This window comes from Mercenaria mercenaria, chromosome 9 (assembly GCF_021730395.1).
Source record: "Mercenaria mercenaria strain notata chromosome 9, MADL_Memer_1, whole genome shotgun sequence".
In the NCBI taxonomy this organism is placed as follows: Eukaryota; Metazoa; Mollusca; class Bivalvia; order Venerida; family Veneridae; genus Mercenaria; species Mercenaria mercenaria.
The window spans coordinates 57,262,792-57,288,490 of NC_069369.1; the positions used below are offsets into that span (position 1 = coordinate 57,262,792).

Sequence of the window (25,699 nt, forward strand, 5' to 3'; positions counted from 1 at the left end):
CAGTGATTGAAAGATGTTGGTTTCAACAAGACGGGGCGACCCCCCCCCCCCCCCCCCACACACACACACTGCAAATGATGTTTTAAAGTGGTTAGAGCAAACATTTGGCTCCCGCTTGATTTCTTTGAAAACCGAGAAAGTTTGGCCTCCGTATTCACCAGATCGCAGCCCCCTGGACTTTCATCTATGGGGATACTTGAAGGACAGTGTTTATTACCCGAAACATCAACATCCATTAGAGAGTTAAAAGCCGCTATTCGTAGAGAGATAAGAAAAATTTCAAGAGACACATGTGCCAAAGTCATACGTAACTTTAGAGAGCGGATTGAGATAGTCAGGCAAAATAATGGCGGTCACTTAGAACATATACTATAGAAACTGTAAGTAAATAATCAAGGTAATTTTTGATGTACAAAAAATTATGTATGTACTCTTTCAAATGAGATATAATTTGCTTATGTGTGACTCTTCTGTGAAAAGTTATTAGCATTTGTTAAGTGGACATATATTCTGGGACACCCTGTATAAGCATTAGCAGAAGTAGAATAAATCTACTTAACAATAATGAAACATTTTTTTTATAATTATGCCGTTACATTTGCAAATCGTCATATGCAAATACCACCGAAGCAGAATTTCAATTTTCTTTATTTGTCAAGATGATAATTTTACGTTGCCCGTATGATTTATTCCAATTTTGCATTCTGTTTGTAGTCAATGCCAAGAAAAATACACTACGCTGTCAATGCCACTGTTCTGTAAAGTTTGTAAAGTATTATATCCTCTCTAAATAGTTCAAACATCTTCAGTTTATGCTTTAGGAAATAGGTATCAGTAACATGGTAAGCCATTCGATCAATCATGTTAGAATTAGTTTACCTCGCAGATCTACATCTAAACGCTACTTTAAATACAAATTCCTACCAGGAACTGGTGAACTAAATGAATATTTATACGAACTGAAATTAAATCAAAGGCTATGTTTATCTATCTTGGAAGTCAGATGTGGTATTAAGCAACATTTAGTACTTAAGTAATGCGTTGAACAAAATTTACGCAAATGAGACTCCGTAAGAAACCCAATGCACATCTTTCACTAAAATACTTCTGGATATCAAAGATATCCAATGGATATCTTTAACTGAAATATTTTATATTTATATATTTACTTCAAATGTAAAAAATCATCATTAGATATATTTAACTTTACTAAATATATAAATTAATTGTGTATGTAGAGCTACATTCATAATTAAATTACATGCAGTAACAGTCGATTGTTTAAAAACTTCCAGATTTTTAGCGGTAGTACACATTTGTGTTCAGCTTTACATGTATACAGTGTATACTGTTTTTTTTTAACTAATGCATAATACTGTCAATAAACATAAACTTTTTTACTTTTATGTTTACATAAACTATATGCAGTGTTTGTTCATGTTTTCAGGTATGAAATCTGGGTCTAGGATACCTTTAAAGAACCGAGTGGTGCTGTTGCCACTGGTCATTTTATGGTGGTACCCCGTGTTGGTTTAGCTTTAGTTTACTTGTTTTACTTTGCATATGTTTTCTTGGGCAGAGTTTTGTGAAATAATATGGATATTGTTCTGGTGGCAGCTCTTATTGTTCTTTGCCTTGTCTTTGGTACTTACCCTTTCTAAGAAATCTTAGGAACATCACAAGTCTTACGGACATTAGTCCGCAACGGAGCGCGGTGTATGCACACTCACAGAACCCTTTCGCCTAAGCCAACCATGCCGGCAACCTACACAATACGATGCACCACATCCCCCAAAAAGATGTTTCAACACCGCATATATAGGACACCCGCACATGGCTGACATTTCAACGGGTCCGGAAATCTGCATACACTACACTGTTAAGCAGCCATCAATGTTGGGACCATTTGTCTCTATAATTTATTACATGTTTTCCTTTAATAGCCACAAACGACCGCCAAACAGAAGGTATTTTGCAACCGTTTTACTAATTAATCCCTTTAAGAACGGTAATTTAACTTAAGAACAAAAGACGGCCGTAACACAAGATAAATGGTGAAGACAAGTTTCTTGTAAAAGTGTCTGCTATTATTTTGCTTGTTTGCGTTCTTCATTCTAACATATTATTTGTTTACAAATTCCATAACTCCATACAGCCATTCGTTCTGAAATCAACGACATGTACACCTTTTAAACAACCCAGTCTGCGTTTCTGGACAACATACAGTTATGATAGATGTACAGACAGAAAGAATAGCGTATTAGATTATTTAAGTATTCGTTTGTATGTTATATGAAGCCAAAATTTAACCCATATATTTAAGAACACTATGTTTCGTCTCACACATACGGGGATTTAAGTTCATAAACACCCAAATTTTCTATCATGACGGATTGCTGCAGTTGGACTGCTTGATTCTTAAATCTTCTTTTAATATGAATGACATCAACAAACATTTTGACTTTATTGCACAGCTGTGGTTAAAACGCACTTAATAACTGACGTTTGATATTAATTTCATTATTCATTTATGACTGCCCTTATCTAAACTCTGAATTGTTTGAGTAAATTTATTTGTTTATGTATAACTAAAAGAAAGGAAAGGAAGAAAGTTGAATTTCATTTGTGTGTCTCATCGCAACAGCCATTTTACATCTAGAATAAAAGAATGTAACAAAGCTGACATATGAAGGTCACGGATAAAGTATACATTCAAGAATTATGAAGGAAGAAAATACCACCCGGTTGATTTATATTACCATTGTTAGATAATCTCATCCGTTTTCAATGGTGAAGAAAACAATTTTGTTATAAAGCTCTTGAAACAGAATAAATTACTTGTTGCCCACTTTGTGTTTAAGTGTTACTGATTTTTACTACTGACCTAAAAATCAGTAACAGTTACTGATTTTTACTACTGACCTTACAATAACATGGCAAGAATCTGCATTAACAACTTTTATTTGTTTACAGTAGATGTTATTATTAGGTTATACGTAATAGATTTTAGTAAAAAATAAGACTTTCCAGATACACATTGACACTTTTGAAAAGGTTATGATAACTGCAAAAAAAAAAAAAAAAAAAAAACCAGGAAAGGAGACAAACATTTTAATAGTACTGATCATCTGATGTGACAAATAGTCTGCATCCATGCTAGTTTCTAGTTATTCATCCAGTTCTGCGCTCTTGTTAATGTCGTCTGGGTGGACGCCTTCCTTTGTTTTGGGTTTTACACCGTTTTTCAACAGTATTTCAGTTATGTAATGGCGGGTAGGTAAGCTTACCAGGGTCCTGTATTCTGTACCAGTACAAACCTGTTATCCGCAAGTAACTGCAAACTTCCCCATATGAATCAGAAGGTGTAGGACGAACGATTTAAGACACAATGTCTTTAAACAAATCGTCACGGAGAACATACGCCTCGCCAGGGGATCGAACTCACGACCCCGCGATCCGTAGATTTGCGCTCTTCCTACTGAGCAAAGCGGGACGTCATTCTAGTCATATATTTAAACTTTTAAAGATGTACCATTCATTTTCAATAAATTACATTACTTTACTTTGTAGGGAAAGATGCCTTCAGTCAATGAATGTATATAAATAATAATTTGAGACATGCAAAAATGTTTGACCTTCTGTTGAAACCACATGATAAAAATACTAAATTTCAAATACACGCAAAACCTTTTAACGAATGAATGAAAGTTATAATTCGTTCTCTGTTTGTTGTTGTTCCTCTGTCATTCAGTTGGCTAAACTGTACTTACTAATTGCGTCTTAAAATGATTTCTGTGTACCAATACATTCCATAAAAGATACAAACTATTTAACGTGCAAGGGCCTCTTGAACTTACAGAACGCACTTACCCGGAATGGAATGCGTACTCGATTTGCACCGTGACAAATACATTTAAAGTAATTACGGCATGATATGTTCTATAGATATATCAAAAAGCTTATTGATAACAAGAGCCTTGAACCGTCTTCGTAATCATCCATTTTTCAGACAAACATGTTAATAGATATTAACAGTTGGTAACGTTCAGTATGGTAATCTACTACATACTTGCATGGTTTATATTACCTAAATTGTTCAGGTACGATATCTTTAATTATTCGTAGATGGTTACTTTTGCTTCAATAATATTATATGTCAAAACTCGGTAAAAGAGACGTTTTGATATATATTTAAGCTATTTGATTATACAAAAATAATTTGTTTGCCAGTTACATGGATTTGTGTGGCATTATGTCGAAACTGTGTAAAGTTATAAGAAAGTGATTCTGTTTTATTCCATAGCCAAAGTAAAGTTTTCGTAAAAATACATAGAAAAAATAAATAACACAAACATTTGGAAGGTTTCTTCTATCCAACTGCCTTTTCGCCTTAGAACCTAGTGTGAATATGTAATTTCTTTTGATATGTTTATAGATGAAGTGCAACACGAAGTGAAAGATATTCAGTATTTCTTCACATAACATTTTAAACAAGAAGTATCTTTAAAAAAGATACAAGGCCGCATTAGTCAATGCACACTTTAAGCTACGAAACGTGCATGCACTCTGCACTTTTACATACGATCGGGTATTTATGAAACAAAACAAAATGTAGTTTTTAAAGTAAAGTTTTCATGTTTTTTATATAGAACATAAAAAATTTACAGAACACATATTTTACATCATAATTATATCAATCATAATCTAGGAATCTTTGACAAAACAAAAAAGACTTAAAAGGAGGGACCGAAAAGTGGGGGACGAAATGACCATTTTTGAAATCGTCAAGGGATACGAAATTACCAAAATGGGGAAAAGTTGACTGGGGGACGAGTTGACTAGGGAACGAGTTGACTGTAAATCGTTTACGGGAGATCACTCCGTATCAGAGTGGCAGATCTCTGCCGCAGTTTCACTACCGAGGGGATTCAGGTTGATGACGTAAGCTATTTCCACAGGAGTCTTGCAACGGATTAACAATACATATGTCTAACAATACAGCTCAGAGTACTTGCACACTCCTTAAGAAAATATTATCTATTCCATTCAAAAACCTGTGGAATTTTTCATCCACCAATCAGTTTTAATCTGCTGTTAAATGACATTCACTCCAGATATTTACAGGAAGTAAAGGTGAAAACAATACCGACCTGCGGCCGGAAAAAATATGTTGAGTTTATACATGCCCCTCACAAAAAAACTGTACAAAGCAAGCGTTACTAAAACTGCCAGTCATGATGCAATTGTGGTAATACGCTTCGTAATTGTAGGTAAAGTGGTAGCAGTGACAGACGCAGCGGCAGTAGCAATGACTGGGGTATTAGTGCTCGTAGTAGTGATGCAGATGTAGTGGCAGTGTTTATCTTCAAACTTTGTATGGATGTTCTATTTCATTTCTTTTACAATTTCTTTCTCTATTTGCTTCTTTACTTTTAACAATTGCTTAGATCCAATAGATATGGCCACCCATCGATTTCAGTATATAAATTGATCAGTGAAAAACTTCATTAATTGTATCAATATAGAAAATAATGCCATAGCTCAGTGATATTTAGCTGACTTTGTACTTTTCTCTCTTCGTTGTCACATATGGTTTTAGCAGTGGGTAAATAATAGAATAGTAAAGTAAAAGTACTAAGTGAACACACAAATCGTAACATTGTGAACGTTTGCCACTGAAGCAAAGAACGACGTTTCCAATTAATGACATTTTGATGGTAAGTGGTACGTTTTCCACTGGCCTGTAAAATTACACGCCTATGTTTGAATACAGTAGGTTCATTTATTTCAAGTCAAGCCGACCCGATACGCAGTCGTCAAGGAAACGTGGATATTATAAAAACATTAGACCAAGCAAACATCTTTTGTATCTTCTTGCAAAATTAAATGTAAGGCATTTGCTTAAATGACTTTAGTTATGCTGGCCATTCTAATTATACGATGCACTTTTTTGAGAGTACATGTTAAAAATATTGCCCAAGGTTTCATGAAAAAAAATCTCTTTTACTTGTAAAGTTATGACAGAGTCCACTATTTGTAACTGACAGAAGGAGAGACAGATGCATGAACCGGGACAGACAAACAGAAAAAATAAAATAATGTTGAATTTCTCACACAGTGTTCTATTTATTTAACACATTTCATTAGGAAGTCTCTGATTTTTTAAAGTTGTCGCAAAAATCCACATTTTTTATATTTTTTTTAATTCTACAAAACAGAAACTGAAAACTGAAAACAACAAGCATTCTCAACTTTGTTGGTGATGCTCTTAGCAGTTCTGTTAAACTATACAAAAAGCGTTTAATGTAAAAAAGCGCAGACTTTATTTCTTCGAATTATATTAATCTTAAATCCCAAAACCATTCAATGATACCCTTCTTGGAATGATAGTGGCAAAATTTTAAAAGACAGATAGATTTTGTGATACTTCAAATTTTATTACCTTTACAGTTTTGACAGCTTCTGACTTCTATAATTTTCAGTCAAGCTATAACATATATTCTGTTTCAAAGGCAAAAATGTCAACCAAAATTATACTATCTATATATTTCGCTTTATCTAAAACCCGTATTGGATCTGGTAGAGCCCTTTTAAATAGTAGCAACAAAATGGACCTGTAACGAACTTTGTAAAGACTTGTCATTTTTATAAACACCATTTATGACAGGTTTAATTAACATGTGGATACTATGGCATTGATTAACATCTCCCTCTACTCTACATGTGAACATATATGGTAAGATAGATAGTTATGATTTAACACTTTAATTTATTCTCACTTAGATTTGGACATGGTCCTTGGTTCACCTTATGGGATACATGTATACATTTCTTAATTAATTAGGTTTTCATTTTGAGGAATTTTATAAGCGTAATAAAAACATTACTAATACTCCTTCACAAGTGGCGCATATTTTATCAAAATTTTACTGTAATGAATCAGAATGTGTTTAAATGTAAGAACACTTCTGTAAAAGGTAAATCACAGCGATGTAGTTTACAAACTTTGTAAGATTCGATGTCTTTGAATTTGTTCTGCTGTATTCAGTAAAGTTATAAAATAAATCAAAAGATGTCATTACACGAATATGTAAAGACACACCAGATGTCTACCTATTTTACATTTGGGAGCTATGCTTTTTTGATGATTTGATTCACTGCTGGAGAGGTACATTTCAACGTAAATCATTCCTCCACGATAACATGTGACAACATCTAAACGACAATTGTTACCGTGTCGCTCCATGTGACCTTGTTGATTTAATTTTTATATGTAATGAAGTATAAATTCCATGTTTTCATGAGTAAAAGGTGATTTTGAATTGAGGCACATTTTGGAAAATCGAAAGATCGAAGTACGACTAGAATTATAACTCTACATAAATTTGCAATCTCACAACGATAACAGAAAAATATATGACAGCGCCTGACCTACAGTGTTACAAAGTCTAACATCATAATGGTCATTGAAAATGGTAGAAAGTTCACATGTGCATCTGTGCTTTGCGTCGAAGCCATTTCTTAGACACTTGCATAACTGGTTGGATGATGTTTGAGAAAGAAACAACAAGTCAATCAGAACGACAAATGAGTGAGTCATTCGCAAGCTGAATTGTTATTCTACATTATACACTGGATAACATTTATTTGTAATAGATTCATACAATTACATGATAATTTAGTTTTATTATAAATTGAAACGCATATTTAATACACTACGATAAAAAGAAATATCTTCAGGGCTTCGTAAAATTTGTTTCATTTTACATACCACAGACTGCTGCAAGCATTGTCAGTGACTCATGCACAAAAGTATTACCCAGTTTAAACATTACTTTTATATTCAGTTTTGAAAAGTTAATACGGTTGCGATATTGGAGGAATCACTTTTCTTGTGCATTCTTCGCGGTTATCTTATTGTAGTTTGACATTACGAATTATTTCCTTTTAAAGTTTGAATAATAAGTCAATAGACAACTAACTGAACGGACAAACTTTCACTATTGGTATTTATTTTACAATACATTTGCTGAAAGGGTTAGAATCACAAGTGTCTTTTCCTGCCCATGGAATGTCAAATCACCCCGTTGTCTGATGTAATGAAGGGCGGGAGAGTTGGATAAAAATTGCGAAATAAGGCCTTATATCGCATGCTAGCAACATAAGTTGCTATCTCGGAAAGACAGGCTAGTTTAATACAGACACGGACATTGTTGATCACATATTCGAGGCACCCAAGGGAAAGGAGAAGGTTCATTTTTGCACCAAAATGGCCTAAAAACAGAAAGTCTCTAAATGGAGTAAACAACATATTTTCTTTCATCAAGAAGTATTGTTTTATCAAAATGCACAAAATATTTTACAATATATTCACTATAGAAGAAAATATCGGACGTAACTGAAAATACTTTTAACATTATGGGTATGGGAAACCTTCAGTTTTAACAGAATTTTTAAACAGATCTGAAATTTTCGCTACGAGCACAGCTGTCGACCACAATCAAAAAATTCTGTGAAAGAAGCTGGACCTATGGTCAAAATATTTTTATGGACCTTGAGAGTGCTCACTACTAAAACATTCGCATATGACCTAAATATTGTAAAAATGCCCGTTTTCCCAAAATTCTGCGATTTCAGCATTATTCAGTGACATTGTTTTGAACAAAATAATAAATTTATTTATAAAAAACTAAATTCCTTATAGTAGATAAACATTCTGGTAGCAAACAATATATAGTTTTTCAAATTATAGCCGGTTTGAAAATTTTCAAAATTGCATAGGCCATATAAGGCTTAAGTGAACTTTGATCTTTGTAATAGTATTAAATCACAAGGTTCTTTTCATACCCCTGATATCCCTAATAAGGTGTAAACTAACACCGCGACTGTTCAGGTCTACTAATATTTTATATTCAACATCTTTCCTAATCTTCTGGAGCTTATCTTTCTTTTTCAAACTTCAGTTGATAACAAAAATCATACATTTGCTTAAAATTCTGATAATTTCATATTTTATTGCATTTCTTTTTTTACTGCAATTCATGAAAACTCATCTCTGCTTATTTCGCAGTTATTTGCATATCTTTCATTCTTTACTTTAATTGTAGGAACTCCTGCATTTACTTAAATCCCTTTTGCTTAACTGCATTTTTTACTCTTCTCTGGCTTTGAAAAAAAAAAGTTCTACATTTCTGAAATATTGATTAAATTAGTTTTTTGCATATCCTTTCCTTTTTCAAGACTGAAAGTAACGAAATATGAGCATTTACTAAAAATCCGCCATACTTCCACAGCTTATTGTATCTCTTGTTTTCCTTTCTTGTCTTCAAAGGGTAATTCATGAAAATCGTGCAGTCACTCTAACCTCTGATACTTTCGCATTTTATTGAATAAGTACTTAGTCTTTCTTTACATTGCAATTCATAAAAATTTAAGCATTTATTTTAACCTCTGATAATTTTGCATTTTACTGCGTCTCTTTCTCTAACAAAAAAAAAAAAAATAAATAAAAAAAAATAGGACGTTCACATTTAGTCAAATCTCTTGTACTTCCGCAGTTGAGTCAGAAAAGACTTAGAAGGTTCGTCAAATAAAAAAGTAGGTCGTGTACTTGATTTCTTTGATAGACTCATTCCTGATTTTGATATCATTTTTACGTACTGAATTTTTTCTACATATAGAATTTAGTGAAATGTTAAAAAGCATATGGTCTATGGTGTTATAAAACGTAAATGTCCATGCGCTTGCTTTTGATATATTTGTCCACCAGGATTAAAGGGATTCGCACATTTCAAGCTAATTTAAAGACATAATTGGGAATTAGTTAACGTGTCAAACATTGAATTTCATATTTTGACTTTAGAAAGACAGCAAAGTTGCCGTTTTAGTAAATTTCCTCATGGGTTGCCAATAACTCTTAAATTGATTTTTTATTTCGGTATGCCGAGTCCTGGCATTATTCTACGTAACCCGGATAAAGGACGTTACTTACTACACGACTCATGTTTCTGAACCCAATCTTATTAGCATATTTTGCATGTCATCTTTTTACTACATTGCTAGAGCAATTAATTAATTGTAATTGTTAATTTCAATTTTCTTGAAGATTCCTTCTTCACACTGATAATTAATTCAAACATCTGCGTTTCGTGAGTAAGCTTACACATATCATTTAATTTATAGACACCAAAGGTATGATGATATAGTTTTTGCTGACACCTCGACACCTTTAAAACTTTTAAAGGCATTTGTATATACGAAATGACAAATAAAAGGAATATTTATGCAAATAATATGAACAACTTTATGCCGTTGTTTCCCAGTTTAATACAATGTTACTGTTGGTTTTCCGAAATCGTGAAATACTTATTTTGTACGGGGAGATATCTTATCACCACCAGACGACACTTAAAGACTGCTATTGTAATTAATAATATCCATAAGAGGTACCTTGGAAACTTAGATTGCAAAAATTATCGAATTATCGAATGGTAATTAAATAAATTACAACTTTGATACAGCATTGGCAACAAAGTAACGATTGAAACGCTGTCAAGTAAAATAACATAAGAAAAAATGATGTTTGATATTAGCACTTTTATCATTTTGCTGGTTTGTCTTGTCTTCATATTTTAACAATTCTTTCATTGTTTGCAGCATGAATGTAACCATACGATACACCGAGGTTTACTATGTCATTAATGTTAGTATATTATATTAGTTTTACGATACGTGTTTAAAGTTGCACGCCTCTAAAAGTCTCTTTTTTTCAAATTTAGAAAATGCTTGCATTAGTAAGTAACTGCGATAAAGGGAAGAAAACACAAAGTGATTATGTGCATTTTAGGAGTTATTTGTCTACAAAAAAGAAGCTGTATTTCAAATGATACACATTAAAATGTCTTCTTAAACAATTTTCGATATCTAACATTAATTTCTATCTGTTTAAAAGTATGATGTATAAATGTTCAGCTTTAAGACACTTGTAAACTGGAAAAGAGTTTTGTGATATTTAATTACATATATGAAACTCTTTTATTTCCGCAATATTGACAATATCATTTCGTTCCCATAATTATGTGGACTGTATAACCTGATTGTTTATCGAGTATCGATATCATGAAATGTAATTGAGTGCTTGTATAATGAAGTTGCCTGCGAAATCGGATCTTTGCAAGTTCATTGCACGTTACTCCACGAGTACAAAGGCATAAATTATATACATCTAAGGACTGTACACCAGGAACAGATTAAGTGCTTATACCAGACTTCCACCATCGTCGTTAATATGTATTTATCAATTTTAAATCACTTAATGGAAACGTGTCGAATTTCCTGCTGCCTATCAGAAAGCATCTGCTTGTGACATTCGAACTTTTTGTTAAGAAATCGGTTAAGAAATGAAATCAAAAGGTAAATTTTATTGCAGTAAAATCCAAATTACGAATAACGTATGTCTTCTACAAGGCATGTATATCAGTAAGATTGCATAAACACTATTAACAAATGTTTAAGGATCTAAAAGATGGATTTAATTCTTTCATTACAGTTACCTAAACACATTTTGTATCTATGTCAGGTCGTCTAAAATGTAATTTGTTCCCATAAGAGCGTTCAAGTACAATGCCGTAAAGTGGGATTATTTTTAGTCTTACACGTTTACTTGAAAACTTTGGCCTCTGTCGCCTAAAGTCTAATGGCAAAATATGAATATGTAGATAAGCCTTTATTTATTCTTAATAAAAAAAAAACATAAGTGTATTCTTTATGACAAAATACATGAAGTGTAAGAACCTAAGTGCTCTGGAATGAATGGATATTTAATTGGATTGTTAGTCGAACGTATATAAATATATTCAATACCCATCACTTAAAAAACTATTTCATCTTCAAATGTAGAAAATAATCATCAAATTTGTTCAGCTCTACTAAACATATAAAGTAATTGTGTATATAGAGCTAAATTCACAATAAATCCCCCTTTTTAACAAATATTCCATTTCTTAAGCGGAAGTATATTGCATTAGGCTTGTACAGCTTTAAAACAAATGCATACATGGAGTGTACATAAATTATATGTAGTATTTTTTTTCAAATATTCAAATATGAATTCTGAGTCCAGTATACACTTGAAGAGCTATCCATCCAGATACAAGTCAAGGTTTACTACATAATTACCTAACAGCTTCACAGAAATGTTTATTTGAGCCGTGCCATGGGAAAATCAGCATAGTGGCTTTGTGACCAGCATGGATCCAGAGCAGCCTGCGCATCCGCTCAAAATTTTGAAATCGTTTATAAATATACTGCTATTATCTATCACAATTTTACACGGTGAACAAAGGAAAGACGTTTCCGATACATTTGACAATTTCATGAGTGTTTTTAATGGAACATTGCCCGAAATTGTTAATGTATTCTTTAACCTTTAGCCTACTGGCGGCAAATGATTTTGCCTTTGCGACCAGTGCAGACAAAGATCAGCATGGTCTGCACTGTTCGCTGTTCAGTCAGTAAATTTTCAGTAAACACACCTTTGAACAATAAGTGGTGCTGCCAATATTGAATGATGGACCTGTCAATTGTAGAAATTTAGCAGGGTAAAGGTTAATTTACTGTTTCTGATATGAAAGTGTTTTATGAACAATTTATGTCCTGCTGTTTAGTGCAATAATATTGTATAGCGGTAACTAGCTTTTTTTTTTTGTGATTGCCGCTCTCAAGTCACAACGACAATACATACATATGTTACCTTATTGGAAATATTGCTGATGTTTTTTGCGTCTAGTACTCGGTTTATGACATGCATTTTTTGTGAAGGAGGGGGCTTGGAGTTGTGAAGGCATAACTTTTATGTAAAAAAGGGAACCGACTTGATCAGTTTGAAAACAATACTCGAGTGCATTCACAAACGTTATGTGCATTCTTAAAATTTTGTCAACCTCATATATATACGTTACCCACCGTTCATTAGTGAATACAATGCAACGTAAGTAGTCAGTCGTGGGTGTCTGAAGATGCAATTTTGGATTAAAACTTGTAGCACGCTGTATCATATTCAAATGTGGATAACACAAAAGGTCAAATGTCAACAGGAGAGTAAATCTGCATAATAGCAAGTGTATGTATCATGAGCAATCGATTTTACCAATCGGTTTGACGGTTGACCTCTGTTCAAAGTTGAAACGTACCGTCAACTGTTGCGCACACATAGAATAAGATCTCCGGTGATATAAATTCAACACAACTATGTGGTCACATACTTCTCACTGATATATTAAGGTGGTGAAATTGCAAACCTTTACTCATGAGGAAGTTTAATGTGAATACTCTATATCTGCCAACCATGTGCATTAAGCAAAAAGGAAACGATTTTAATGGTACAATATATTAAAGAGTTTATAGGGCAGTTAACATGGTGCAATCCAATCACAAGTAATGCCTTCAGGGAAATGGGTTAAGGCTGACAAATATTACGGGAAGTCCAAAATTAACACCGGTCTGGCATTCTAAAAGCGATCTTGTATGGATCATTCCCTTTTTTTTCAGGTCGTGGAAAAGAAATTCAGTTTCCATAGAATTGCCATGAGCCTTTCCTGATACTGAAACGTTTGATGCCACCCACCAAGGATGAAAGAAAAAGAGCTATGATCACAAAATAGCAAGATATTTTTTTTTCTACCCACAGTCCCCATACTTCCATTAAAATAACCTGTTGGTATAAAACTATAAATGCAATTTTATCACCCGGAATACAGTATTCCATTTCATTTTGCCAGTAGATGCAATTATGTATTAGAATTAAGCTGTATGGAATAAAACAGTTTTCAACACACATTGCAAAGTCAAAATTATAAACTAGTGAAATTATCATTTAAGAATATTTCGCCAAACTAGTGAAATTATCAATTAAGGCAAACTCGCCGAACTGTTCATGTGTACCTTCTTTTATAGGCTCGAAATAATGGCGGATTCAAATAGTCCTCTGTTTTTTTTTCTTGCTCTGTAGCTCTGTAGAGCTATTTCCCTTATTTTCTTTGCACTTTTTTGCTGAAATCACATGGACATATAGGTAGCATTTACCTAATGAAATACCATGACAGAATTTTGCATGGATACTTAGATCATACATCACCAGTACAATTTTGGGTCACATTTTTAAGCTGATTTTGCAGTGTGTGAGTTTGATTGAAAATATTTTTCTTGCATCTAATATGACACCCACTTTTATTTTGATTTTATTCAACAAAGACAATATTTTTCAGGAAAATGTATGTTCTATTGTGTGCTGCTGCCACTGGAAATGTGTTTTATAAGGAAATAAAGAAGAACAGCTTTTTGAATAGTGTGTTGCAACCTTTATAAAAGATGATGATTCGCACTTGCGTTCAGCCGACACTTTAAACGATTATTTTGTTTCTATTTCACTCATTAATGAGACACACAAAAGCTTCTTTACCTAGGTATGAAAAGGAATAAACTGTAAAATGACTTCGTTACAATTTAACATGATATACTTGGTGGTCTTTCTAATCTGGTTGTTAACAAGGCGGCAAGTGGACACAAAATGATCAGTACCCGTAAATTAAGGGAGATTTATTTTACTATTACAGAAATGTACATCTTAATAAGTTAAACGTTGGTCAGCTCCAAATGTCATCCCCTTTTTTTGAAAAAAAAAAAAAAAAAAAGAAATTTCCACAGCATTAGATGAAATTTGAACTGCGAGCATTGTTTTAGAGATATTTGTAAAATCTTTTAACGTGTTTAGCATAACGCACTAATTTTTAAACTTAAGCAAAATGGAGTTATTTGAAAAAAAGAGAAGAAACCATTTTTCATGATAAAAAATCATAAATTGGCTAAAGGGATCTTTGAAATTATCCGTTTACTAAAACACAAACCATATAAACTAAACTTTTGTAAGAAAAAAAATCGAGCGATATACCTATATGGCTAAAATTCCATTCAAAGATGAATTCAAAAGGTAATTGATCTGAAGTGTACAATGACATCATCAACAAAACGACTAGCTTGTCCGCCATTATTTTTAAATTTCATTATGTCTTAATTGTTCTGAAAAACTAGTCCAGTTTGAATAATTCTTTCAGCATTATCAACGGAAACGGGGAGTTATAAATGAACGTCTCTTGGTATAGGAGATTTCCCAACGTTTAACACTAGTATAAATATCTCGCCTTCAAAGGATAGGGGAATATATAATAATTAAACTCAATGTCAAATTTTGTCATTTTTATGTATGAAATTGAAATAATAAAGAACATGTGTTAGGTTTATAAGTTACACAGATCAAAAAAATTATAATTAAAAAACTAAACATGAATATTAACAACGTGATAAAATGAGCATGCAATTATTTTACAAGGAAATGTCAAAATGACACCGTATCAAATGTCTAACATCTCAGTCTCCGCATACATAAGTTAAAAATCTAACCATTTAGAAAAGTATTTATACACAATGTATCAAACATAGTTTGTGGCTAACCAACGAGTCGACTTTAAACATATTTTGCACATCCTTCGGTCGACAGAAATATTTATTGCTGTAAAATCAGTTTATAAAATTTTGAATATTTTTGGAACATTCAAGTTTCGTTTAGACCAACTAACTTGGACCGTAACGATAAACTGATAAACATTCCAATTAAAATTCAGACTGTAAGTTGATAGATTTGCAACTACGGAGAAGGAATGACGTGGGCTTTACTTCTGGCAAAAATTGGAAATTACATGTATATTAAACTGTCGCTGATATATATATATATAATTCAAAAGAAACTTATAAGAACAAAGCATTGTTCGTTAATCTCTGACTACGAAACGAAGTATCGTGATTACAAGCCCCCTTTCCAATACCTTTGAGTTACTTATATTGGGGTTAGGGTCCCGTGCACGTGTGTTTTACACCTGGGAGGATAATGAACGTTTACTGTATCTTGACCTGTCCTCTAACTTAAACTATTAAGAGTATCTCGTTTTCAGTGGCGACTATAAGTAAGCTTGCATACACACTTTTCTTCCGACAACACAACCTGCCATTTTGAAAACTATAAAATATTAGAACTGAGCAGGTGCAAAAAACATTTTCGATTTGATATAAAACGTAACGCACCTCACATCATGCTAATGGTATTCGAAGATTTTATATTTAATCAAGACATTTTCATATACCAACAATCAAATAGCTCATATTCTAATTAACTTCTATGACAATAGACAATTTATGCAAGTTTAAAGTAAAACTCATTCCTATATGTGATGGGTTTTATGGCTTTGCTTTTATAAATACAGTGGTTTGAAATAAGAAAAATATGCAGAGAGCATGTATAACAAGTTTAAGGAATAAATTTCGATCAATCAAGACAATTATCAGTGTCATTTCTAACGGATGCGCCATTTTCTTACCTAAGAGTTACCCTTTATACAACTTTTCTCATTTGCTTTAAATTAACCGTGTTGTGGCATAACAATATAAAATAGAATATATAAATAAATTCAAAAATAATGTACATTTTGAAACATAACAAAACAGAAATGAAACAAAGAACAATGTAAACACATGTATATCACTCCTTTACTTTATGCCTGTAAAGTAGCAACATCCCTAACACAGCCATAATTGTACCTGTAAGGCAAACTATTCATATTTAAGCACGAAACAATATTAATACATATGCCCCCTCTATTAAAATGCTGAAAGAAGTTTGCATTGTTTCTCTGTTTCTTCCATATACACACAATTTATAAATGAACTAATAATTTCACGTCTTCAGTTACTCCGATGTAACGAAAACAAAAATGTAATCGGTGTATTTTGTAGCCTTAACCCTCATCATACGGGACACAATTGATTCTGCCATTGCGACCAGTATAAATCATGATAAGCTTGTACATCTGTACAGTCTAATCAAGAACTGCACCGCTCGCCATTAAGACAGTATCCTTTTGGTAAGCACCCCTTTTATCAGTTAATGGTACTGTTCAAACTGAAAGATGGACAAGTCCATTACAGAAATTTAGCAGGGTAAGCGTTAAAGTAAGAGAGCAGCATACTGGCCATTCTTCATCATGATCATATAAACCTACTGGATAGCTTTTCTCTACGTTCAGGACGTGACATCGTCTTTCCGCTTCTGAGTATACTGTACATCCAAATGTTCATTTACATCCTATATCTAATACTGGCACGAAGTTCAAATAGAGGCTCGATGGATATAGTTCTGTTACTCTGAAAGATACAACAAAAAGAATCTAAGATGTACATATCAATCCTTGATCTAGAAAATATGGACAATTTCGAACTGAGTCATAATTTTCTATTTAAGAGGAGTGAAAAAGAAAAAATTCTCAAAATACTTATAGCATCTTTTCATATAGATGCCGCCATATCATATGGCCTAATTCAATATATCTCTTTATTTGAACACTGTCGATTCTTTTCTTTATAAACAAATGGTTAAATAGCTATTTCTATAGCTGTAGCTCAACATTTGTTTGCGTTTCATATTACAAATATAATTTGCAACTAATATGTGTAAATACATGAATTTATCCACGGAAATCAGGTAACAAATATATATGTCACCAAAGCAAGCAATGAGGTTTCATCAGGTGCACAAGAAATAACCATTAGCACTTTATTTCAATGTTAATATAAATCTTATCAGGGAGTAAATACGTTCATTCCGAGCAGTAACCCTACTGTTGCTACAAAAGTAAAGTTTAATCTTAAAGCTTGAGAATCGTTCTGTACATTTCGTTTACTTCTTTAGAAAACTCGCATCTCGGTCATTTGTATAGGATTTTATTTTAAAAAGATAGGAAATATTTGTTACTACTTTTGGGTAAATAAAGTGAACACTTACAGTGTGTAGTATGGCCTGAATTGTGATGTCCATGTGACATTGTATGACCTGGCCCGCTGGTCATGCTTGTTGAACTATTTTGATGATGGGGACCTTGCCCTGTCGGTTGATGTCCGCCTGACATTCGTTGATTTATTGACTTTGGTATGCTTGAAACACTTGCTGGAATATTTGAAAGATTGTTGCCAGTTGGCAAACTGAAAAGACCCCTGATATCAGTGTTTGCCCCAACGGTTATATGGCCTACTGGTTTACCAACAACACCAACAATGTCATGGCTATGACCTCCGGGTACGGTATGACCGTGTCCCCGCCGTCCGGGCATGGTATGGCCATGTCCTGCTGGCAAAACCTTCCCTGCATGAGGTATGTCGACTCCTGAATGAGTAGATGATGAAGTTGAGGAGGATTTTTGTAAAGAGTGTGATGTGAAGTAGAAGTTGATGATGCCGTATGAGACTCGGCTAATTGTGAGGCGCCTCCGTTGCCTGAGAAACCAGCAAATTCTGTCAAATGCTGAGCTTGAGCAGTATCGAGAAAATATATCTCGGGAGTAGCAGCATTTGCAATCCCAACATCAGCATTGCCGCTCGATAACGCAGATGACGTAGACCCTCCGTTCAATGCCCCAGTAGAACCAACATTGCCAAGAATAGAATCAAGTAATTGTGCATCTACAGTTTGGCCTGACTGCAAAGCTTTTTCTAATTTTGCGAAAGCATTTTTGTCTAAAGTAAGAACGTCAACATTGGGTCCGAGATTATTTAAGTTTGCTCCCGATACAGCACCTGATGTAGCTGTCAGATCAACGACACCTCCCTGCGCGTTAAAAGCTTCAGGTATTGCTTTTGCTGCTACATCTGCAAGAGTGTTCCTTTTATTCGCTGAACTGTCAATAATAACTAAATCATGAGAACTACTAACTCCTCCTAAGTTAGAAGCTGAGTTTATAGCGTTTCCATTCAAATTAGACGCAGCTGTTGCAGCATTAGCGAAAGTATTAGCATTAACATCAGTAGCTGCAGCAGAGGCAGCAGCAGCTGGCACAGCTGATCCTAGACGCCCAGCACCAGCAGAGACTAAGCTAGATGCACCGGCACCTAGTTTGACAGTTTGATTAGGATCATTGGCTCCAGTGCTTTCCCCAATATGACTTAAATCGATAAGGGACCCTCCTAACCCTGCGTCATGCTTTGATCCTGTTCCCGGTCTTGAATTTACATCAGCTTTTAAATTTGGTCGGCTATTCTTTGGCTTTTTGCCGATCGGAGTCGTTACACTTGATATATGAGAGATATTTTTTCTGCTTCTCATACTCTCTTTCCTTATGCTCAATTGTTCTGAATGAGTTCCAGTATTGCTTTTGTCCAGCAAATTTGATGACAGCGACTCCGTTCCAATGTTTTTGTTTGACGAAATGACTGTTGATTTAGAAAAGTCAATAGTTTTACCAGACAGTCCTTTAGCATTGTTTTTCTGTCCTCTTCGTTTAATTGATTGTCTTTTAACTGATCCACCTACGTTCCTCGTCCGAACTGAATTTCTCTTAATCTGACGACGTTTTCCAGAATCTATGACCTCCCGAAGACGAGGCAAATTTTCATTGTTTCTTGTATTAATACTTTTAATATTATTATTGTTATTGTAAACATCACCTCCACTGGCAATATAATCCAAACTTCCTCCGTTTAAGGCAGAACGGTCTGGGCTGTGTTGTCTCTGACCAGGAATGTTCGGAACGTTAGAATTTGATCTGTAGTAATTATTATCATATCGACTTCTTGGAACGCTTTCATAACCTGCGAGATACCGTTCGCGGTTAAATGGGCTTAATCGCCTCAATTTTCGTTCATATCCGTAGGGATTGTATACCTTTGGGAAATTAATATTATTTTGTCGTTTGATAAGGAGAACACGTCTGGGTTTTTTGTAAAGCTTTTTATGTGACAATGGTTTCATTATTGGCAGCAAACGTTTGGGATGTGGAAATGGACGAAGGACTTTTGGGGATATCGGTTGAACATATTTATGAGGAGGTAGATACTTTCGCGGATGAAATCTTTCATGCATTAACTCCGGTGGAAACATTGGGCCTGGTGGATCCAGCAGATGCGGTGAAGGCATATGGAACGGTCCATGAATCGGAGGACCATACATTGGTGGAGGCCCAAGGATCATGGGCGGTCCATGTATCGGAGGACCAAGGAAATGTGGCTTCATCGGATGTCCATGATGACTGAATGACGGGAGGAACGATGCATCGGCGTACCGCTGAATACTTAGTATTTCCAGAAATATTGCCAAGCAGGATATGATCATCATGCAGCCTTGTTCCGTCTGTAAAGGTAAAATGGAAGATAATTTTAAGGCCAGAAATCTTTTTTATTTCAATTACTGTAACTTTCATTCGTTTACAGGTACATGCATATGTTATATCGTGTTTCCTACGTTTGTATTTCTCTGTTCTAAAATATAACTTCTTGAATAAAGTCCATACAATGATTATCAAGTATTTTATGGTATTTTTAGGAAATATTTAGGTTAAACCAGTTAAAATCTGAGTTGTATTCTTATATGGATTACACTTTCATCTTGCTTTAAACCTAACAATTTATAATTTTAAAACATATAAAACTAACCAAAAGCAATAACCGTTTGTCGTATTCCGAGATCACAATTCTTTCTTATGACATTTTAAAAGAGAATCTTCATGGTAATAAAAGTCTATACGCATTTTTTATTCAAAGTATCGAAAGAAACTAAAACATAACATGCAGTGATTGCTGGTCCTTTCCGGTCAAGCAGTCAATTCAATTCACTGTATATTAGAGTTCACGTTCAGTTTAAGCGGTGCTATAATGTGTTTGTGGCGTCGCACATTTCATTACCTCTTATCAACAGTCTTAAACACACCGAGCCATTCATGTCACGGTATAATAGAGTGAGGAGTCACTTATCAACCATCTCAGACAAACTCAGACATACATTCAGGTCATTTTGTAATAGAATTCAAGTTAAACAGTGGTACGAAATGTGGGACAAGTCGCACATTTCATTACCTCATATAAGATGACTGCCAACAAAAATGCTTACAGATATCTGATATGACAAATGACAGACGTTATTCATGATTGTATGCATTATGCCCAAAATTCTCTTTTTTATTGTTATTTCTGTCATAGTTGGCATATTTCAATAAAACGCTTTTAAAAGATCATTGTCAGACATACATTCAGGTCATTTTGTAATAGAATTCAAGTTAAACAGTGGTACGAAGTGTGGGAGAAGTCGCACATTTCATTACCTCATATAAGATGACTGCCAACAAAAATGCTTACAGATATCTGATATGACAAATGACAGACGTTATTCATGATTGTATGCATTATGCACAAAATTCTCTTTTTTATTGTTATTTCCGTCATAGTTGGCATATTTCAATAAAACGCTTTTAAAAGATCATTGTATTAAAAAAAACAACAGAATAAAAATTGTACTCAGGCGTAAATAAATTGAGCCGTAATATTTAAAATAGGATAGCCTTAAATTAAAAATAACTTAAAGGAGTGCAATTTGGTGCTGGCAAATAGTGTCATCTGTAGGATAAACAAGAGCTGTCGGAGGACAGCAACGCTCGACTATTCAACAGCCTTGTCAATTGAATGAATATAAAAGTCGTAAAAGGGACATAATTTTGTAAAATTGCAAAACAGGGTTATGGAACCTGTACAATGCATATCAGCTTATGACAATGGACAAGTGTGTGAAGTTTCAATCCTTTCCCATTTGTAGGTACTGAGATATCAGCTTACATACAAACACTTAACCAAAAAAAAAAACTTAATCAATAACAGCTAAGTCGAAAAGGGGGCATAATTTTATCAAAATGCAAAGTAGAGTTATGGAACCTATGCACTGCATGTCAGATCATGACAATTAACAAATGTGTGAAGTTTCAATCTATTCCCGTTGGTGGGTACGGAAATACCAAGTCGAAAATTTCCAAGTCGAAAAAGGGGCATAATTTTGTTAAAAAGCAAAATAGAGTTATGAAACCTGTGCAGTGTAAGTCAGTTTATCACAGTTTATAATTAAGTGTGTGAAGTTTCAATCCATTCCCACAATTGTTGCTGAGATACCAGCTTATATACAAAAACTTTTTAACCAAATCGTCATTAGTGACGACACACATCTGACAAGAATTTATACATTTTATGGAACATATTGACGAAAGTTCCATTTCAGTTTAACTAAATGGAGTTGAAATGAACATACTTGGTTTGACTACCTTCGATTCAACACATTTTAGGAGTACTGCAGTCATTATGGATTTCCTGATTACGTGGCATTATTTTACTGTAACTTTTACGGCTCAGTGCATCTTCTTTCCGATTGCTTATCTTTGTTCTGTTTTAGTAAATTACTAATTAAATACACTGTGACAAAAAATAACAAGTATATATGGAGTAAGAATAATTGTTAAGTTCACCAGTGTATGAACTGTGCAATGCCAAATGAGAAAATAACGTTAGGTTATAGACATCATCAAATAAACTGGAGATAATTCTTGAGTTTTACAGTTTAAATTACCAATAGAATTTTGTAAGCACAAATTAAGATTTCAGTAATGTAAAATTACATGTAATCATATGTATTGTTTTCCGCGATTTGAAAACACATTTATATATAGGAATTGGAAACCATTTTGTACTAACGTCATTGATAATGGCCTTCAATGTACATTTACGAAGTTTCTGTAAAATTTATCCAATTTAACTTTTTGGCTCTGTATTTTTTCCTGTGTAAATTGGTACATCGCAAATATAGAATATCTATTACTGTACATGTATACATTATATCGTTCATGGTAGCGGTATTTTATGTATGATTCGTCATTATTGTACATTACTTGCGGAACCATCTAACGTTTGAGGTAGTTAATTTCATAGGACATTTTGATAAAAATATTTTCTCGGGTGTGATATCACAATTAATGAATTTCTGTATTTAATAAGTATTAATATATTGATTAAAAGACTTTTATTACATTACAATCCTAATCATAAAGTCTCCGTACATGACAATAGTTTGAGATTATGGTATGTAAATCATCATCACCGATACAGTTTACAATAATCTTAAAGTTTATTTTATAAACATTTTAGCGCTATGTCTTTTTTTAAGATTAACAACGACGTAACGGTTCAAACATACGATAAATACATGAAAACATCAACCAGATATCGATACGAACACAAACAAACACGTAACATTGAATCTCTTTACAAGGATTATGATAATAATTGTACTTTACCTATGACGAGCTGTAGTATTCCATATGATGACAAGTAATCAAATTAGAAATCATTTAAGGAATTATTCCAGTTGAAATGCTTCTTTTTAGACAATTAACGTGAAATAAGTGTAGAAATGATTGTAATATCACTAAGATTACATCATTGCAGAATATGTCTATATAAAATAGTTACATCATTTCAAAGATTTCTTTTTTTTTCTTGCAATTTACAACAATTCAAAATATTTATACTTCAGAAAATACCTTTGCAGCTTGTTATTCCAAAGCAGAAGCGCCGCCGACCCTGTATACCTGAAAAATGGCTGATGGTAAGACGCGCGTGCTGGTGTTAATTCAAGTTAGATTCCTTCAACCGTAACGTAAATTACAATTGGACAAGTAAGTTTATTTAAAACAATGGCATTGTGACCTAAACAGCCATAAATTATGTTTGTGGTTTATCATATATGAATAAGAACGCTTATTATGTTCATAGTGCGTAAGACAGCAATTAATTATCACAGCATCCGTGTCAGTTTATCAACAATATGATTCAGTATTTCAGTACAGGAGAACAGAAACAGCACTATACTTTACTCATTGACCTGCCAATTAAGTAACTTTTTATTGATTTCGCGTTCTAATTTTCGCATTTTAATTATTTTCGGTTTAACATTCAATAGTTATTAATATTTAATATTCATAATGCAAACTGTTAACACTTTCTTTAGACCTAAAACACTAAACCTTTACTTCTGAAATGTTTCAATAAAATCAGTGGAAATATCCTTTGGATGCATAGAATTCAACCAAGCAACATAATAGCACAAAAGACTCGGTTTGACTGTATCTTCTTACAGATTTTATTGACTGAGTCTGTTCGTGAGAGGTAATGAAATTTCCAACAACCCTCACGCCGCCATAGCAGCGGCTAAAGCGGAATGCTATTATAGTAAAAAGGAATGTATCCCATGATCTCAAAGGACCAGAAAAAAAATAACACCACTGAGTTCAAGAACAGGAATCAAATCAATGCTGAAGATATAATTGCTAACATTATTCAGGTTATATTTTTGCAAAAATGCTGTTGGTAACGTAGTCAGCGACGATGTTACTATTACAATTTTACTAATTTTGTTGGGCAGGAATGACGATGCAATTTTAAATGAATGTTGATATATGATAAGAGGACTGGACCCAGCATTTATCATTTCTCAGTGATATCTTGTAACCAATGAAGTTTACATATCACTAGAAAAGAAAAAGCGTCGATGTATTCAAATGCTTACTAGTATGTTGAGCAAGGGTGAATGTTGCCTATGCCTCCGCCTATTTTTGTTGACATTCAAGTACTATGTTCTTATCTTTGACGATCCAACAAATGAATAACAGTTAGTCCTTTGTGAGAGCAAAGATTCTGCAAAAACGTGTGGTTCATGAACCAAAAAATGTCGCATCTGTTTAGTGAGCCGGCGTGATAAGTCCAAAAACACAGAATTTTTATGACATTGAGGAAATCTATCGACCTCTTTGTACGGTTATTTTTTTTTTTTTTTTTTGCAATTTCATTCTGTCATCAAAAATGTTGACGGGCTTTATTGCATTGGGCCAAGCCTTTTTGTCAGGGAAGTAGGTAAATAGATTCATTCTGCCTCATACGTATCGTATACAGTCTATCATAATTTGAAATGGTAGCGTAATATTGCAGATGCCGTACGGCGGCTATAAAAGGTCACCTCGAACAATGGGCTCGGGTGTTTTACGTTTTCTGGTCCTTTTGAGTCCATTCAATTGTTCTGTAATATAAAACCGGTGCTAGGGGGTATGAAGCGATGGTAGGCTTTAGGAGTATTGCACATTTCATTATTTCTCTTGATCACACTCATTCAAACATAGTGTGCTATTATTTTGCTTGTTTGCGTTCTGTGCTTCGAATGGATTTTCTTGCAAATTTTATTAAACTCGTTTAAAGGTCCAATACTAAGGAAAGTGAACATTTTAATTTCTTTTAAAAAGCACAGAAACTATTTCATTTTATTGGAAAATGAAAGTTGGTATGTAGAAATTTAAAATATATAGCAGTATATGTACAATTATTTTTCTATGAAGTATGAAGAAAGTTAAAAAGACCTGGGGGGTCATTCTGTCGATTCATTGAAATTTCAACATAATACACATACATTTCTTTGAGATCCAAAGACCTTCTGTAAATTTTGACCTGCCAATCTTCATTATTTAGTGTCTTGCAGAAGTCTATGCACTGGCTATGAAAAAAATTGCCAACTCACTTTCTCTTAGTAATGGACCTTTAATGGCTAACTTGAGAATATTTTACATTTACAAAAATAAATTCAAATTATTTGAAAGATGATATTAATAAAAAGAGTCATGATATGATAGACTGTGCCGTTTTTAAAAGTATGTTGACTTATTTTCATGTTAAATTGTGCCGAAATAGTATGTCGACTTATTACAAAGGGGTCCCACATTATGTAAATTACAGGAAAATGTGATAA

General features: G+C 33.6%; 1 protein-coding gene across 1 annotated transcript; it reads right to left on the reverse strand.

Annotated features, from left to right (window-relative positions):
* Window positions 1-15,237: 15,237 nt before the first annotated feature.
* LOC123547201 (uncharacterized) lies at window positions 15,238-23,549 on the reverse strand. The gene is made up of 3 exons (XM_045334123.2): window positions 23,448-23,549; window positions 17,888-20,224; window positions 15,238-17,250 (listed from the first exon to the last, which is right to left on the reverse strand). The coding sequence occupies exon 2, from the start codon at window positions 20,207-20,209 to the stop codon at window positions 18,131-18,133; it is 2,079 nt and encodes a 692-aa protein (XP_045190058.2). The 5' UTR covers window positions 20,210-20,224; window positions 23,448-23,549; the 3' UTR covers window positions 15,238-17,250; window positions 17,888-18,130.
* Between the last annotated feature and the right edge of the window lie 2,150 nt (window positions 23,550-25,699).